Source organism: Alligator sinensis, unplaced genomic scaffold (assembly GCF_000455745.1).
Source record: "Alligator sinensis unplaced genomic scaffold, ASM45574v1 scaffold1255_1, whole genome shotgun sequence".
Classification (NCBI taxonomy): Eukaryota; Metazoa; Chordata; order Crocodylia; family Alligatoridae; genus Alligator; species Alligator sinensis.
This window is the reverse complement of record NW_005843120.1, coordinates 151,323-169,507: the sequence shown is the minus strand read 5'-3', so window position 1 is coordinate 169,507 and position 18,185 is coordinate 151,323. Positions and strand designations below refer to the sequence as shown.

Here is an 18,185-nt window from a genome sequence, read left to right as displayed (position 1 = left end):
AGGGGGCCAGGCTCCAACCTGCTGCTGATCCTTAACTGCTCCATCCGAACTCAATTTGCTCCTGTCATTGGGTGCACATTCAGACACTATGCCTGGATTAGTTTACTCCGGCGCAGTTTGCGTGCATACCCACTGTGTGCAGTTCTGGCCTCTGCATCTCAAAAAGGATGTGGTAGAATTAGGAAAGGTGCAGAGAAGGGCAACCAAAATGATCGGGTATAGAGCAGTTGCCATACCAAGTGAGACTGAAAAGGCTAGGACTCTTCAGTTTGGAAGAAGAAAGCTGAGGGGAGATATGGTAAAGGTCTGTAAAATCATGAAGGGGGCTGTTACTCATAAAGTCCCAGAATACTGGAACTAGAGTATTGGAGGGCATCCACTGAAGTTAGTAGGAGACAGGTTTAACACTAACAGGAGAAAGTATGTTTTTATGCAGCGCATGGTTAACTTGTGCAGTTCATTGCCACAGGAGGTGGTAGAGGTAGACAACATAGACTGGTTCAAAAAGGGACTAGGCAGATTTGTGGATCTGTTGGTCATGAATAGCTGGTAAGTCAGGGACGCATTCTCTGGCATCTTTAAACCAATGATGGTGGATGCCAGGGCTAGATATACCCTCTTCATGTGCTTTCCTTCCAAAGCATCCATTCCTCCCGTTGTTAGAGAAGGATAGTGGGCGAAGTGGTCCACCAGCCTGACTCGGTATGGCACTTATGTTCCTATGTTCATTCTTATGTCTCTAGCAGGGGATGTCAACTGGACCCATGAGCCAGATCTGGCCAGCGGAGCTATTGTATCTGCCCCGTGAAGCTGGGAGGCTTTGGCAGCCTTTCTCCGGTGGGGAGAAGCTGTGGCAGCGCTACTGTGGGGGGAATGGTGACGGTAGCTGCAGTGACAGTGATGCAGCCACACTCAGAGTGAAGCTCCATTAAAGCAGCCTCCACTCCAAAACATTGCCACCTCTGTGATCAAAGTCAAGACAAAGCAATGATGATAGAAATCCCTTTTGGCTTCACAGTTTTGGGCCTGCTATGTTTTTCTTTTGATCTTTAAGGACTAGGAACACTTGTATGTCAATAGCACCTCTGTTCCTTTGCAGCTTGCCTTATAACACTGTTCCCCAACCACAATCCATCCTCTGCTTGTGAAATACCATCAAGTGCATGAAAATGATTCTTGTCCAGAGAAATAAGCAGTGAAAATGAATGAGTGATGGGGAGAAGATTTTTATCTTGTGTAAAATTGGGTCTACTAATAAAGGAGGACTCAAAATAGAAAATATAACAGATTTATTTATCTAAAAAATGCACTTTCATAGATTTCTTGAGGGGGTAGCATCTCTTTAGAAAGCTGATTCTGTAGTACTGCTTCATTTTGGGCACAGGCATGCAAAGTGCCATGGGCCCTAAACTTTCATTGCAAGCTAAGAGCACTTGGTACTGTGCAGAATTCACTCATCACATGTCAGTGAATGTCCTTTCAACTGTTCATATCCATTCTTTTAACATCAAATGTACTGCAGACTGACATAAGTTATAGCTGAAGTACTTACCTCCAAAAAGAATTGTAACAAGTAGGCAAAATAAGAAAGGTATAAAAGCTTACAGTAATTGTTCCTTTCTAGTTTTCTCCCTATTTTGCTTGCTCTTAAGTGATATGCAGCAGCAGTAACTTGTGATTCATGGAAATATGTGAACAACTGATATTGAAGCTTAAAGAATATGGAATCGTTGCTAATCAGCATCTTAATGCTGCTGAAAGCTTGGGAACAATTAGTATTGGTTTGTCCGTGACAAAAATCACCACTCTGTCACAGCCCCCAACAAGCACCCTTTTTGACAGGCAGCAGAGAAGCCCAGGACTGAGGTTCCCTGGGTATTAAAGTCTCTTCTCATCTCGGGTCTCATATCTGGTCCCTCAGTGGCAACCTGATGTTGTGAAGGCATACGCTACTGCTGCCCAGTCTGCATTTGTTTTCTGGACAAATTACTTCTTTTAACTTCTGACTTCTTTTTGGGTGTTGGTCCCGTTCTTTTCACAAGACAGAATATCCCTTCCAGGGCAGTGGCCCTCTTCATCTGTTCTTTTCCTGAGTCCTTGTCATGCTTTACACTGAGATTAAGGAAATTACCATCACTGAGAGCTGTCTTGCTTTGATTTCTCAAGTATCTGGGGCTTCTAATTGAGCCCTCTTAATATGTTTGAAGGGAGGGGGGGACCTTTTTAAATTGTAAGTCACTTCAGCCAGTAACACAATATGGCAACTTGTGCTAGGTCCAGAAAATCAGTACTGTGCTCTTGGGTAACAATTTTGAGACAGCTCAAAGAAAAGAGCTCTAAATTTGATTCATATCCTCTGGCTGTTTTCAGTTGTTGCAAAAGGTGACTAATGCACCCCCAGCAGGGTGCTGAGTGTCTGGAGCCTCATGCTGGGAGAACTGGAAGTGGCAATAGGTTGGTTTTTGTGAAGTCTCTCCTCTGGTTCTTCAGTCATACGTTCAGCTTCATTTCCATACCTGTGTGGTAGATCTCACTGTTACAGATAAAATGTTCTGAAGTTGGCACTTGCATACAATTTAGTTTTGTTCCGTTGGTTTCTTTTCACGCGTATTGTCTCCAAATGGCTTGAATAATTAAATTAAAATAGTGGGGGTGTCAGGGGGAGAAGTATTGTCCAGTGAAAATTGAAAGGAGCATGTGCCATTGACTCAGATTCATGCAAGTAGTCCCAGCTGGCAGGGAGGGCATCATTTGCATCAGTAGGGGTGAGATTATATGAAAAATTCAAAAGGAAACCAGAGCTAGAGGAGTGGAGAGAGAGGCTTCCATGAGTGACTGGAGCAAATCCACAGTGGATTTTCGAAACAGGGGCAGTTTTGAGCTAGAAGTGAATGGGTGGCCAGTGGAATAGTATGGCCCTGGAAGAGGTCATCATAATGACCATCCCATTTTAGGTGTGGTGGTCAAGATCTTCCTGTGCCTGAAGAGTGCTCCATTCTGTTAGGGTAAATCTGAATCTTGTGTAAAGTGGCATGCACCTAGTTTGGGTCTGTGTGTGTTCATTTTAACAGAATAATGCACGTGGTTGTTTCTTTCCTTCCTTACAGACAGCGGTGATTATACAGACTACAGTGACGATGATTACCTGGAAACTAGGCGGAGAAGATCCAGGAGGAATCAGAAGAGACAAGTGAACTATAAGGAGGATTCAGAAAGTGATGGCTCACAGAAAAGTGTCCGATATGGAAAGGAGTTAAGACGAGTTCATAAACGAAGGCTTTCTACTTCGGACAGTGAAGGTAAGAGGGACGCTCCACCCTCTGAAGAGACAAAGATGTGACCATTTACCTAAGCAGAAAAATATGGGGTGTAACAAATTCAAGGCCCTGCTGTATTGGGTGCTGTTAGTCAGAGGCATACAGAGATTTTTTCCTGAGCTCCTTGACATTTCCAAACAGCTAATACTGGGGTCGGCAATGTTTTTGGGCAGAGTGCCAAAACACCCGCAACAACGACTTGCAAGATGTTGGCATGCCAGGAGGAGACAGCGGGGGAGCTGCAAGGGCCCAATTCTTGTTGTGGCAGCACAGCCCCAGCTCCTTCCCCGTCATCTGCCCCAAGGCACGTTTGCCAAGTAAAATACCTTCGTGTACCACTCTTTGGCACCTGTGCCGGGGATTGCCAACCCTTGAGCTAATAGATCCTTTTCAAGCCATCTGTAAATATATAACAATGCATTATGACATGTACTTATCAAAATCTCTATTACTCCTGACTTTCTAGTAGAAAATTGCTTCACCTGGTCAGGAGTGTTGGGATCCTGCAGTAGGATAGGTGACTGTTTTGGAAGAAAGGAGCATTTGTTATTATTCAGTTGCAAAATCACAAAGACCTGTCCCTTGTAGTCATTAAATATTTCGCTGGTGAGAATAAGGGTATTAATCCTGGTGTTATTTCTGGAGTGCTGGTAGTATTCAACTTGGTATCTGTGTTCTGCCCCCCTGCATTCCCCTTGTAGTTGTAATTAAAGCTTTCCTTGTCTCCCATTTTAAACTCCTGGCGTGCTGCTTAGCACAGATAAATAGTTGTTGCATTTTTTCACAGAGGACGCGGTGCCTCAGTAGTAGTCAACGTGATATCTGTGAGTGGTCTGTGTATTAGTGTAAGGCCAGAGCTTTCAAAAGTGGCCGCTAATATTCAGTGCCTTGCCTCACGGGTACCCAATTTATGAGGCACCTTGGGTCTGACTTTCAGAGGTGCTGAACACTGTTGGCTGAATAAACTGACTGCTGTGGATACTCAACTCTTCTGTAAACCAGGTGTTTTGTGGCCAGTTGGGCATCCATAACTAGTGGTTGTTCCTGGAAGCATTTTATAAACTCAGTCCCACAAAATAACTTTTAGTCCTTTCCCCCACATGGGATGTAGAGATGTCATTTGGTAAGAATGAGCTCAGTAGTATGATCGATTTCAGCCCTTTGAAGTCTAGACTTTTGATTTGCTAGTGCCTAAGTGATACCTATTTTGTATGAAAACTTGCTTTATAAGAAATTTATGGTACTAGCTTTTCATCACAAAAGAACAGTTGCTATTTCCTAAAAGCATGTTAATGCATGGTGTATGTAAAAGTGTCACTGGAAATATAATTACCTGCAAAATTTCTTATGGAACCATAGGAGAGACTATTCAAATAAACCAGAGGCTACTTGGACCTGTGTTGCACTTCCTCGAAGCGAGCATGCTTTTCGCTGATGATGGCCCAATAGTGTTTGATTTTCTATCCTAACTCTTCTTACCCAGGCCATCAGAAGCTAGAAATGTTGAAAGGATAAAGCCAGGCTCTCCCTATTCAGGGAAAAGCCCTTGCTTTCATCCAAGAGCAAACCTCCCAGCGCAGAATGAAGGGAGGAGTGATGGGGGAAATAAAAAGCGCAATTGTAACTTTGTTGCCTACCCTCAGATTTGCTAATGGCTTTAAGTCTGCTACTTGTTCCAGAGAGCTACCTGTCCAAGAACTCTGAAGACGACGAACCAGCAAAGAAATCCAAGCGGTCGATCCGAAAGCGCAGCCGGAGTACAGACGAATATTCGGAAGACGAGGAAGGGGATGAGCAAGAGGAGGGGAGACCTGTCCGCAAGCGGCTGAATCGAATCGAGACAGACGATGAAGATAACTGCGACAGTGCTAACAATGACGTGGAGAAGCCTGCTCCTGCTCATAAGCTATCGGTGCCACATGCTCCTCACGACAGCATCAAGAAGCCCTCCTACCGGATAGAGAGTGACGATGAAGATGACTTTGATAATGTAGGAAAAGTAGAAAGCCCGTTGGACTACAGCCTAGTGGATTTACCTTCCACCAATGGACAAAGCCCAGGTAAAACAATTGAGAACTTGATTGGCAAACCAGGTGAGAAGACCCAAGCCCCCAAGGACAGCACAGCCAATGCTAGCCTGGCACCCAATGGGACAGGGAGTGGGCAGGAGGCAGTAGGTCCAGAGGAAGAGGAAGATGAACTTTTGAGAGTGACTGACCTGGTTGATTATGTCTGTAACAGTGAACAGTTATAAGACTTTCTTCCATTTTTGTGCTAATTTATTCCACGGTAGCTCATACCAGCGGGCCAGTTGTTAAAAGCTGTTTTATTTTTCCTAGAAAATTCTCCACTACAGTATCACTTTTTAGAAGCAAGAATTTCACCAGTCCTGCAGTCTTTCTGTGAAGTGACCAGTTTTGAACTTTGAAGATAAATTGCTGTAAATTCCCTCTCAATTTTTTTTTTTCCCTCTCCTTCCAAGTCCATGGTCCTGGGTAATTTCATTCACCAAAACGTCACAGCAGCAAGAGATTTGTATATTTTTGACTTTATATTTCCTGAGGGCATACAAATTTGTGGCAACGGGTGGCCTAAGAAAGCATTCCAAACCCATCAGGGCCCAAAGTGTAACGGGGCAGGGCTAGCGGGGAGGGAGGGGTCCTGGAAGCACTTGTGCTTTAGCTTTTTCATATGAGATATATATTCTATTTAAATGTTCACAACTTAGATTACAGTTTAACAGACAGGTTCAGCATTAACATCTGTACTGTTCATCTTGTGAGTTGTAAATTAACATACCATAGCTCGTTTTAGTAAATCACCTTCATGAAAGCAGTTTGATTTAATACCGGAGGCAACCACGGTTAGAGGCCAAGAAAGTACCATGAACACCAACTCTAGTATCCATTATGACTTGCAGTTTCCTAATAAACATCCTTTAAAGTGTTTGTACAGTAAAGTGTACTGTAATGAAGTTTTGACAGTTGAAACGTGCTAGCAATGCATTTACAAAGCTTTTCCACACGTAGTCCATTAGATGGCTTGTCACATACGGTGTCTGATGGAAGGAAATATCGAAAGGATGTTTGTCTGTAAAGGGAATAGCTTCATTGGGGTGCTGTGCGCTTTTGCAGGCAACAGAACAAGTAACTGCCTGGCCTTTTGAGTTTTATCTGTCCAAGTATTTGGAATGGAATATGTTTGTACATACTGCATTGACCACAGGATTACGACACATCTGATGATGGGGGGATTTTCAAATAAACCTTGACTGGTCCATTCATGTCCTAAATATCTACTTCAAATTGAAGTAAACAAATGGAGCAGTTTTCCTTTTGGAGGTTTTCTGTTTTGGGTGTGTGCGTGTGTTTGTTTTGATTTACTTATCTGCCTGGATGTATTAGCAGGTTTTGAATGTAGTGTTGGCCTTTGGCCATTAGAATTTTCTTAATATACATTTTAATAATTGTCACGTGACCAGCTGATTTCAAGAAGGCAGTATTTCTGGGAGAAAACACTTAATTCCAAGGGCCGATCAACTTTGGAGTGGACGTGCAGTGACATGTGCTTGTATTCAAGTGTAGAGACTTTAAAAATCCTGGACAGCTTACGCAGCACATAATGAACAGCAGAGGTGCAGGTTGTTTGTGGTAAAAATTGGCTTTCTCTTCACTCTACAATAAGATGCAGGCTGCGGTGCTTGAACATGTTGCAGCACAGAGACGGCTCAAACCCATCTGCCAAACATTGAAATCCAATGAGGTCACATCTGTTAATCCTTTTGCTCTGAGATTTGGAATTTTTGTCTGGTGTTATGTCCATTGCCGGCAATGGATGCACCAGATTTGCTGCTGGCACCAAGGAGTGAGTTCTCCTTCCCTGCCCCACCCAGCTCCCCAACATAATATTGTATTTCCTAGTCAGTCAGTAGTTAAGCACTTCTGTTTTATTGTAATAAAACTGGCATTAGGCCTTTACAAAATACCTCTCTAGAAAACCTAGATCCAAAAAAACTTACCTTCTCGCCTTGAAAGTCTTGTTTTTGTTGCTGTTTTTGTTTCCCTCCTTTTCCATGCGAGTTCTGTAGGACCCACTCCATTCATATTATTCATTTGAAATCGAGCGGTGCATTTATCCTTCTATAAAACTAGAATCGTCAGCATTGCAAAAAGGTTTGGACCGAATCATTATTTGCTGTGCTAAGCCAGGTTTCAGACCTAAAAAAATTTTAAAAAAATTCAGTTTCTAAATGAGAGTTTGTTCGATTTGAATTAAACGCAGTGCTTTTTCCCATCATATCAACTTGCTAACAGGTTAACGCATTTCATTATCAGATGTTAAAAAACAGGGTAGTGAAAAGCCACAGAAGTTTAGAAAGTGTTCTTAAAGCTTATGTAGCATTTTAAGCTACTGTATATGGGTTTTTTCCCTTTGCTTAGATGATGCATAAATGTAGCCCACCTACATTTCTAACATCCATGCATCTTAAAACAAGCCAGACCACTGGCTTCCTTTCTCCAGTTTTAGTCATTGCTGAACGTGTTTGCTATTTGCAGTGCAAACTGGCTAATCACGTGTAGCAGCATTCTGTGCGGCCATGATTTTTCAGTTGTTTGGGCAGTGCCATAACCCTTTCACTGCTTGACTTTGCCTTTTGACATCTGATCAGTGCAGTAGCAAACAGTCTTGTTTGTAGAGTTCACGCTGACTTTCAGCTATTTAGTGGGCAAGTCCTTTAAATGTAGTAAAAATGCAGAAGAGGTGGAAGGATTGGATACAGTACCTAGGAAGAAAATCGGATGCTGGCTCTTACTCATGGGAGTGGTGTGAAAGCAAAAAGATGTTAAAAAGGTCAATTGGTACTAATGCCTTAGCCGTGAAGCAGGAGACAGTGTGTGCAGACTGTAATACTGTTCTTGAGTCTGATTGCTCATGCAGCCCTTTTATAAATCAGCCTTTCTGGTTGATTTGAAGGTTTCTAGGGCTCCCTTGCATAGCAGTGGGAATCTTGTCCAATTAAATCCTGCAGAATTTGGCTTAAAGAGGGGGCCTGAATTTTCCCCCTCCTGTTGTGAAGATGTTCTGTTTAATGGGAAATATATAACACCCCCTTGGAAGTCTGCAGTCCCCATGAGCGCAGACCAGAATAATGGTGCATTGTACGGGTAGCCACACCAGATCACGTCCTACTGTAATCAGTCAGGACTGAAGAGCAGTGCCTTTGGATTGCTCCACAATGATTGCTCCCCTTCACTTCAGTTTAAGAATCGCAAGATCAAACAGCTTTACAATCAACATGGAAACTGGCCTTGAGGGTTTTTAACCAGCCAGCTAAATAGAAAAGAAATCAGCAGACATGAGTCCTATAAGTAATCAAATTATTGCACAAACTGACATGCATCAGGATGTTACTAACAGCTGGCATACGGCATTTGTTTTTAATTGAACACTGTTTTAGAGCAGAGCTGAGTGGTAAGTTAGTTGATTTTAAAGTGCAATTTGGGTTTTAAGTGGGTTTGGGGGGGTGGGCTATAAATTAAGGGAGCAGGGGTGGGGGTGGCAATTTTTAATCCATATCACAAGGATGAGAGACTGGTATTTGCTGGCTTGCAAACAGCCGGTATGGGCATTGAGGACTTAAGTGCACTGTGGCTTTACTTCATGCTAAAAGGATGTGATGCAATAAACTAACCAAACTCATAATATAAGACTTGTCTGTTAAAAAAAATACAAATTTAGAGGCAGGTGGCATCTCTTGGTTCAATGATAATTATAGGAAGATCAGTGCTAAACAGTTTATCTCTTGGAGCATCTGATAGTTCAGAACTGCGGCCATTAACTCACATGCCAACACAAACATGCCTTCCTGATCCTGCATCCAAAGCTTGCTCTGTTCTGATGGCACATAAGAACAGGGATTTTTTTTTCTGAATCATGTGTTTATCAGGTATATCACCTTCTTCAAAGCTTACTTAAGGTGCCTCAGTTGCTTTTATGCTAATTTGATCTAACTGTTTAGCTCGGCTTCTCTTTTTCCATTTCCTATATCTGAACTCCTCACAGGGACACCTTGTTATTCAAAGAATGTCACAGCAACATAGATGTTCATAAAAGGGGCAAAACCCTCCCCCCATAACCTTTGCATGGTTGTGGTACAATATTTATGATTTATCTTAACATTTATCATTTGAACTACATTACTATCCAGATCCATTATAGAGCTCTGTCTTCAGGCTCTTCCCACTTGGCCTTGAATGCTCTTCAACAGGAAAGCTTGGCCCAAAATAAATGTTCACAGATGTGTGTTATTGATGTGTAAGATGCAGTGGGTGTCCTAGCGATGTTTCTCTATCAGAATACGTCCAGTTCATTGGGTAAATAAAACCTTTTAAATGGATATATCAAAATATAAAACCTTACCTCCTTCTAGCAGCAACAAACCTCCATTGAAGAAATTGGTGGGGTGAGCCCCAGTAATTCTTGTGGAAAAGCCCGGTCCCTTCCATAGGGGACTGCTTCTGGGGAAGTCATCGAGATACTCATTGGCATAAGGGTGTATGGACTCGCACTCCAATTTCTTGGTACAATCCAGGAGATACTTGGTGCTGATCTTACCTTGTGACTTGCACCCTTTTCTTGAGTGAGGCTATGGGATGTGGTTCTTAAGTCATGGAAGCCAGGAAAGGAGAAGTTATCAGAGAGAAGCCTTAATGTTCATTGAGCTCACTTTGGTCATATGTATGGAACTAATTTTTCAAAAATGACTAATGATTTTGGATGCCTCTGGTTCTGGGTATTTGATCCGAGATGCATAAAGGCAGTTGACTTCAGAAATGGCAGAGCACCCACTTGCTGGAGATTGGACCCCTCCAAGGAGCCTCACACTGGACACCCAGGATAGGAGACACGGTGCATCTACACAAGATGCTAAATGCTCAGTAGACTAATTCTACTGCGCATTAGCACATCACAGCAAAAGCTGTGTAGTTGTGCTAATGCGCAGTAGAATTAGTCTACCACACATCAACATCACTTAAAAGGTGTGTGCAGGTGCTACTGTGCAGTAGCACTGGTTACTGTGCATTTAGTTGGTACCTGTTATTAAACTTAATGCGCAGTAACCAGGGTGGATTAATGCACGTGTAGACGTGCCCACTGAGAAGCACTGGTCACTTTTGAAAACAAGTTGCTTGTTAAGCTCTTAGTCTAGCAGAACTGCCTGTTTGAATGGGAGAAGTCCAAACAGCAGAAACCAAGTTTGCCTGGGAGTTGAAATAATTGCCCTGACACTGCAGAGTAATTTAACTTATTTTGTACATTGCGAGAGATTTATATTGCTTAGAATGACATTTAAAACTCATGTACAGCTTCTGAAGGAAGAAATAGACCCCTCTAAAGTAGATGATGAGTATGTACAAATAAACACGTGAGAGGCTCGAGACATAAATACAGCTAAAAAATGTACGAACACCCGGATTTCTCATTACCATTTTGTAGTGGGGGCCAAAGCAATGCAGTCAAAGAGGCCACGTACTTAGTGAAGGCACTTGGGTTCTGCAAATGTACCTGCTATTGCTACAGGCCCCCCCAAGGGTTACTGATGGGAACTGCTGTTGCTGGGTTTTTTTCAGTTTACCTTGTGCACTGGAGAGCACTTTGTGTATAATCAATCTCTATGGTTCCCCAAGCATAGACAGAGTTACTTTCCCCGTGTAAGTGGATCCCTAAAAGAGCATTGAGGAGTAGGGGTGAGCGGATTCAAGAGAGAAACATGATTGCAAAAGTACAGTGTGGCAGGAGAGGACTCAAACACATGTAGTTGTACCTGAGACCACTGAGGCACTCCTCAAAACTGACCGGGCTTCAAATCAGTGGTGTCAGTTGAAGATGATCCCAAGACCCTCTTCACTTCACCTTTATCCTCAGGCTGCATAAAAACTTCTGGAAGGGGAGGGGGCAGGTATGCACTGCAGTGATGGGGACATTTTGGATCGGTACATAAAATGCTGCAACAGTGTTTGGCTTTGGGGCACTCTGGTGGAGGTGACACTGTTGCTCTGATCTTTATTGCTTGTGTTACAACCCAAGCAGGTGAACTGATCAGTGATGCGTAGGTTAGTCTGTCAGAGCATAACGTAAGTGGTTCAACAGGCATAAAGCTGTTCTACTAAACCATGTAATAGGCCTAGTAGCAGTGCACCATGTATTAGCTATAGCAATGTAAGGTCCTGAATAGATACTAATCTACTACTCAAGGTAATGTGATAGGAAAGGAAGTCAGATCATAAATCTATATGCCTTCATTTGTTTTCTATTTCATACTCATGACATGGACTCTTAAATCTTGTACAGTATCTTATTCTTATACTCTATTAATTGAAATGGTACTTCCTCCCTCTTCCCCCCCCCCCCAAAAAAAAAACCAAAACAAAACAAAAAACCCTTATATGAATATGATTTCTGTAAATGCCAATGCAATTCACCAGTGTTTCACAGCCCTCCTTTAAAAGATGCACGTAGCAGCTCTCCTATGGTATTTGCCTGATTCATAAAGTTTAATGTCCCTGTTTTGTTGTATGATTGCTCTCAGAGAGAGACAGATCCTGTGCGTTATACCTGATGTTCGTGTCTGTACGCTCTGTCCCAGCAAATATAGAACAGATTACTTGCTAGCAGAATGGCTGTTACCCAGTACTCAGTGAGAACCAGGTCAAAATAGCCCAATAAGGCTTCTGAAAATTTAAAATGTGCTTACATGAAATACAGGTTTGGGTCTTAGGCCTGTGTGCTGTTTAAATGTTTGCAGAGAAAACTTACAATTCCTTAAGAGTTCACATTCATATATGGCCTCATTCTTATTTTCTTTCTCTTCAAAGGTAACATGGTAAAGTCCCAAAAATTTAGCTCTTCGTAGAATTTAGCTCTTGCCTTGCTTGAGTCCTGAACCTTTATGATGATGATTTTTTTTTTTAATCTCTCTGAAATCATGACTTGCTAAAATGTTGAGGGGGGAGGACTGAGGGTCATGCACTGTGTGTGTGGATGAGGAAGTGTGCTGGAAAAACTGGATTCTTGTTGCACATTGGATGGGTGGTGCTTTCGCTGGTTTCCCCCCCACTGCTGATCTCACATGCATGGAACACATGATGCGTTCAACACTTTTTAAAATGGAAGTCATGGTGGCCTCAGTGCTCAAAGGGTTAACTGCAGTTTAATAACAGCTCCTGTTTTTAGATTTGCAGTACACAACTGTTTAAATACTGTATTCCTTGTAAATTAAGTAAAAAAAAATGTTAAGGCTGGTGCCAATATTTTTGTTAATGAAATGTTCAATGTTGTCTCTCACTACAGTCTGGTCAGAACTCTTTGTGTATAAGCTGGGCCTGAAGCCATTTTATAGCTTGTAGGCCTAATTGTGTAACTTTTTCTTTCATAATGTTTTTGTTATAATATCTACTGTCATTTCTTTCATATAAATATGACATGTAAATTGTCATAATAAAAACATTTAAATAACTCAATGTACAAAGTATACTGTGTGTCTGAGAAGCACGTTGATTTTTAATGATTACGGCAGCTAAAGAACCAGACAGAACTTGGACGGAGGCAACTGGAAATGGCTGGTGCAGGCCGTGCCAGCCTGGGAAAGAAACATTAATCTGGCTACAGGATGAACTGGTAACCAGTCCTGGTGATTTGTTTTTACGGCAGCTCAACCCATGGGGTTTTCTCTTTGACTGGCTGTTGGTGACGGTGAAGAAACTTGAAGTCATCTCTGTTCATCTTAACTGGTCTTTGGCAAGAAGGTCCCTGTATTCTTTCTATAATGTTAATATATAATTTTGTGTTATCCTAGCGGTGCGGCTCGTTGGTAGTAATAGTAGTGGCTCAGCCCATATGCACCTCGACTCATGCCGTGGATTGGTACGCTCGCCTGACGGTCTCCCACAACATTCTTGCCAGCAAGCTAAAGACACGGGTTGGATGAATGGACTCTAAAGTGGGTAGAAAACTAGCTGGATTGTTGGGCTCAAAGGATAGTAGTCAATGGCTCAATGTCTAGTTGGCAGCTGGTATCAAGTGGGGTGCCCTGGGGCTAGTTTTATTCAATGTTTACATTAACAATCTGGAAGATGGGATGGCGTGCACCCTCAGCAAGTCTGCAGATGACACCAAGCTGGGGGAAGTAGTAGATACACTGGAGAATATGGCTAGGGTTCGGAAAGACTTCAGCAAATTGGAGGATTGGGCCAAAAGAAATCTTGATGTTCAACAGACAAGTGCAAAGTCCTGCACTTAGGACAGAGCAATCCCATGCACCGGTGCAGGCTGGGGGTGACTGGCTGGGCAGCAACTCTGCAGATGAGGACCTGGGGGCGACAGTGGACAATAAGATGGGTATGAGCCAGCAGTGTGCCGTTGTTGCAAAGGAGGCTAATGACATATGGGGCTGCATTGGTTGGAGTGTTGCTGGTAGATTGAGGGAAATTACTGTTCTCCTCTATTCTGCACTGGCGAGGCCATATCTGGTGTACTGTGTCCAGTTTTGCTCCATCCCCGCCCCCTCCACTGCAGAAAGAATATGAACAAATTGGAGAGAGTCCAGCAGAGGGCAACAAAAATGGCTAGGGGACTGGGGGACATGACTTCTAAAGAGAGGCTGAGGGAACTGGACTTATTTAGTCTAAGGAAGAGAAGACCGAGAGGGGATTTAATAGCAGCCTTCAACTACCTGAAGGATGGTTCCAAAGAGGATGGAGCTGGACTGTTCTCATTGGTGGCAGATGACAGAACAAAGAGCAAAGGGAAGTTGAGGTTAGATATTAGGAAAAACTTTCTTACTAGGAGAGTAGTAAAACACTGGAACAAGTTACCCAGTGAGGTGGTGGACTCCATCCTTGAAGGTTTTTAAGACCAGGCTAAACACAGCTTTGGCTGGGATGATCTAGTTGGGGATAGTCCTGCCTTGAGCAAGAGGCTGGACTAGCTGTGACCTCCTGAGCTCCCTGCCAACCCTCATTTGCTGTGATTCTGTGAAAACCTCAGTCTTGTGCTGAGAAGAGTCTTGCTGGGTGTGATATTACTTGTAAGCTATGGCTACATAGCTGTGATCCATGTTACCAAATGTTGACAGCAACTGGAAAGGCCTCGTCTTATACCAGCATAAATTCATAGGTGTAATTCGACCTCAGAACTTAAAACAGCCCAGTGGATGAGTCTAAACAGAAATGTGTGCACAGCCTGTCTGTGATACCTGCTCTGCTGTGTGCTTATGACAAAAGGCAGTAAAAACCGTCAAGAGAAGAAATGTAGTGGCCAACCAGGAAACTGCTCAAGCCATGGAAGGAGGTGGGGGCTGGATTTGGAGGGCGACTGCTCTCAGTGCTCACCCGTGAAGTCTCTCAGAACCTGATTTCTTTCCAGCTTGGGGATTTTTTTTTAGTCCAGTTGCTGGGTTATTCTTTGATGCTAGGACATTTCTGTGGAGTCCATTCCCTCGCTGCAGAATCTAAGCTTGCATTTAAAACAAAGAACCCGATATCTGTTTCTAGCTTTTACGACTGAAGAAATACTGATCACCAACAACTACTGTATTATGTATAATTACTGAATGTCCAGGAAGCTTGAAGTGACTGTTTTGAGATGTGTAAACTTCTACTATCTCATTATGTGGTGACTCTGAAACCTAGTGGTGGTCAACTGCATTGTCAACATTGTCTATTTCTCTGCTTCATTTAGAAGGAAAAGTGTAATGCCTTACCTGGCCTTGTAAAATCCAGTATTTGATATTTGGGAGTGGGGCATCTGGCTTTTAAGGGGAAAAAGAAGCTGGGGATTTTCTCCCCTCTCTAGTGGCAAAAATCTTCACTGTCTGTATCAGATGCATAACTCATCCTCTCAGTCCCCAACCAACTTTCCACTATGCTGCTTTTTGCAAAGCGCGTGCAAGCTCTGCACAAAAATCTATGGCACAACAAAAATAAATACCTCAGTCCCTAAGGAGCATGCACTTTAAGGTAATACAACTTGCTGTACTGCATAATAATCCACTGTGGGCTTTTCCTTAATAAAAACCTTCCCTTTTTCTAAAAGTTCAATGGACTGTGTTGCAGTTTTCCTCAATAATTGCAGAGACAGTGGGAAGGGCTGTCTGGATATTGAGACGAGAGGCAGGTCAGACTATAAAACAGTGTTGTCCTTTCTTCCAGCTTGTGATCCACGGTGAGTGATAATATTTATGATGTGCTCGTGCTTGATCTTGCCCGGTCTGCTGTGGATCATTGTAGCAAGTGGAAAGCACAGTTTAAGTTTGTTGGGCAAACACTTGGTATTAGCTAGGCACAACTGGAGAGAAGCAAGCCTGAGTATAGAGCCAGTCCTCGGCTCCCTCTTGTCCTGTATCAGCACGATCCTGTAAACTTTCATTCATGTGAATTGTGCCCAGCCATACTGAAGTACCACTGCCCAGTGACAGTCCCAGCACCTGCCACCTAGGGAATTCTTTGCCTGAGCAATGATTTGAATAATTGAAGCCAGAAATGGACAACAGAAGAAGAACCCTGTGGCTCTGATCTATAAATCCTTTTTCCTTCCTAAGAAGCCATAAAAGTTGTATGGCCTTATAACAGAGGGGAAACCTACAGTTGGGCCCCAGAGCAGCCTCAATTCTTGTCCTTGCTGGGTTCAATGCAAATACCCAATTATAAAACGTTTATCAGTGCAAATTTTATTTTAGCACTTTTAGCGAATGTAATCCTTATTGTCCCCTTTGTGGTTACTTGAATCTTCTGTGGGTTTTGTGAGGGCTAAAAAAGTTCAAAGATCGTATCAGTTATCAAGTTATAACGGGAAGATTTGTTTCTAAGTTAAACTTGAAAGCATGGAGTTGCTTTGTGTGCAGGACAGACTTTTAATTGGAACAAGGCTGCATTGACCTTATTAACTTCAAAAAGTCTAAAGTATGACTTGGTGGTTCCAACTCCCTCCCTCCTCTTGTATGTGGGGAATTAATTTCCTCAACTGGCTCCTTTTCCTCAAAGAAAAATGGCTTAACCCATTGCTAACCAGGAGTATAAGGAAAAAAAGACAAATATATCAAGGTAGGAGACATTAGAGGTGCAGTTGTATCCATCTTGACCCTTTTAAAATACCCATCTCTTAGCACAACTGCCTCATAGTAGCATGCTGCATTACTCCTGTTCTCGGGCAGTGTAAAAGGGTCACCTCGAGGAACTTGTCTCAGCAAGAGAAATCTGCACTGATGTAGCTTCCTGGATGTTATGGATTGTTGTGTTGGCGCTTAAATACAAAGCCTCCTTTTCCACCAATGCCGCACATCTACAATAGAGACTTGTAGCTAAAAAAGTGCAGTTAGACCAAGGATATGCACAGAACCAGGGTCTAGGAGGGTAGGCTAATGTTCCCACTCTTGCAACGTTAGATATCTGTCCTGAGACTGCCAGCAACTGACTGATCTTAACTGGCAGTCGCTTGCGATGTAGCCACGTCTGCAGTAGAATCTGGTCCCAGGCCTTCGAACCCCTTTCTCATGAGGCCACCACATCCTCATCAGAGAGAAAGTCAAGCAGAGAATTAGCAATTGTTATTTGTGACTCTGCTTTTTCTCCCTTTAGCTCAATGTGGAATTCTGCGCATGCAGCCAAAATCCAGTGTAGTGGATTGGGCGATGGTTACTGAATAGCTCTCATGCTTTTTTTCTTATCTTTGCTGCCTTTCATAGTGAGGGCTACAGCCCATTAAACTTTCAGCGCTGTCCAGGAAGGTGAGTTGAGTCTAATGAGTTCTCTTATCTGAACCTGGTGATCACCTTAATGCTTCTATTTGCTTTTGTTTTCTAGATGGTGAGCATTTTAAGACAGCAAAACTGCTGAAGACACAGGCTCTTGAAACACAGATGGGATGAGTACTGGGACCTTAGGCTGGAGCGGCTTGCACGAGACTCTGCCAAACACAGCTCACAAGGAAATGGATTTTTTCAAGTGAAATGCCTCCTCTTTTAATGGAGAGACAAGGTTTTTTTGTGTAAATCTGATATCTTTTATTAGACCAACTCAAATAGTTGGAAAAAAAATCATCTTTGCAAGCTTTCAGGTATAAATACCCTTCGTCAGGCAGAGGAAGCATCTGCAGTTGGTGCGTGCTCTTCCTGGATGCAATGTGATGATTTAAAGAGTTGAACAGATATGCCAAAGAGTGACAATGCCTAGGACAGTTGCCTCTCTAGCGGCTGAAGGAGGCATGTATTTGTGTCCAGCCCATGCACTTCACCTATGGATCACAATTTTGTAATTCCTTTATTTTCTATTTGTGTCTGATTGGGACCAGGAGAGGAAGGGCAGAGTAAAGGAACCAGAAGCAGTAGTGGTTGCTACATTCCCCACATCTGCATCCTCCATCCTTACAAACTCTGGGAATACAGCAGTCACCTTTTAGGCAGCAACATCTGAGACAGCCCTGGCTGATCCACAGACAGCTGTTAGCAGCCCTGAAACGGACCACAGCTACTCAACGTAAGGGCTGGTCCAATTGCCAAGTTTATGAACAGACCATAGTCAGATGCTGCCAGGTGCTGATCCAGGAGCAAGTTTTCAAAGTCAGGCTATCCATCCCGCTTGAGGGAGTCACTAGTCTCACTGGGATATAGCTGAACATTTGGGAGGGGAAAAGCGGGCACTGGCATGGCAAAATCCAGGAGCGTCGGAAAGGGGGTGGCAAGGCCTGCTCCCCTTCCCTCTCCTGTCCCCACAAGGCTGTCACCTCCGCCGGCATCGTTTCCTTCAGAGAGGAGACGTAGCCAAACACGGGAGATGGGCGCTCCTCCCTGCGGCAGGGCTGTCAGCTGTCTGG

At 43.2% G+C, this 18,185-nt stretch overlaps 1 protein-coding gene across 2 annotated transcripts in view; it reads left to right on the top strand.

The window, feature by feature from the left end:
* The window catches only part of RSF1 (remodeling and spacing factor 1), a 61,154-nt gene extending 43,889 nt beyond the window's left edge, over positions 1–17,265 (top strand). The window contains exons 14-15 of one of the 2 annotated variants that reach the window (XM_025193885.1): positions 3,108–3,299; positions 17,177–17,265. In XM_025193885.1, the coding sequence (XP_025049670.1) occupies positions 3,108–3,299; positions 17,177–17,241 (257 nt within the window). In that variant the 3' untranslated portion in view covers positions 17,242–17,265. Of the gene's footprint in view, positions 1–3,107; positions 3,300–4,996; positions 10,331–17,176 lie in introns of those variants that run through there. The other variant, XM_014526692.2, reaches the window with a different exon arrangement.
* Positions 17,266–18,185: the final 920 nt, after the last annotated feature.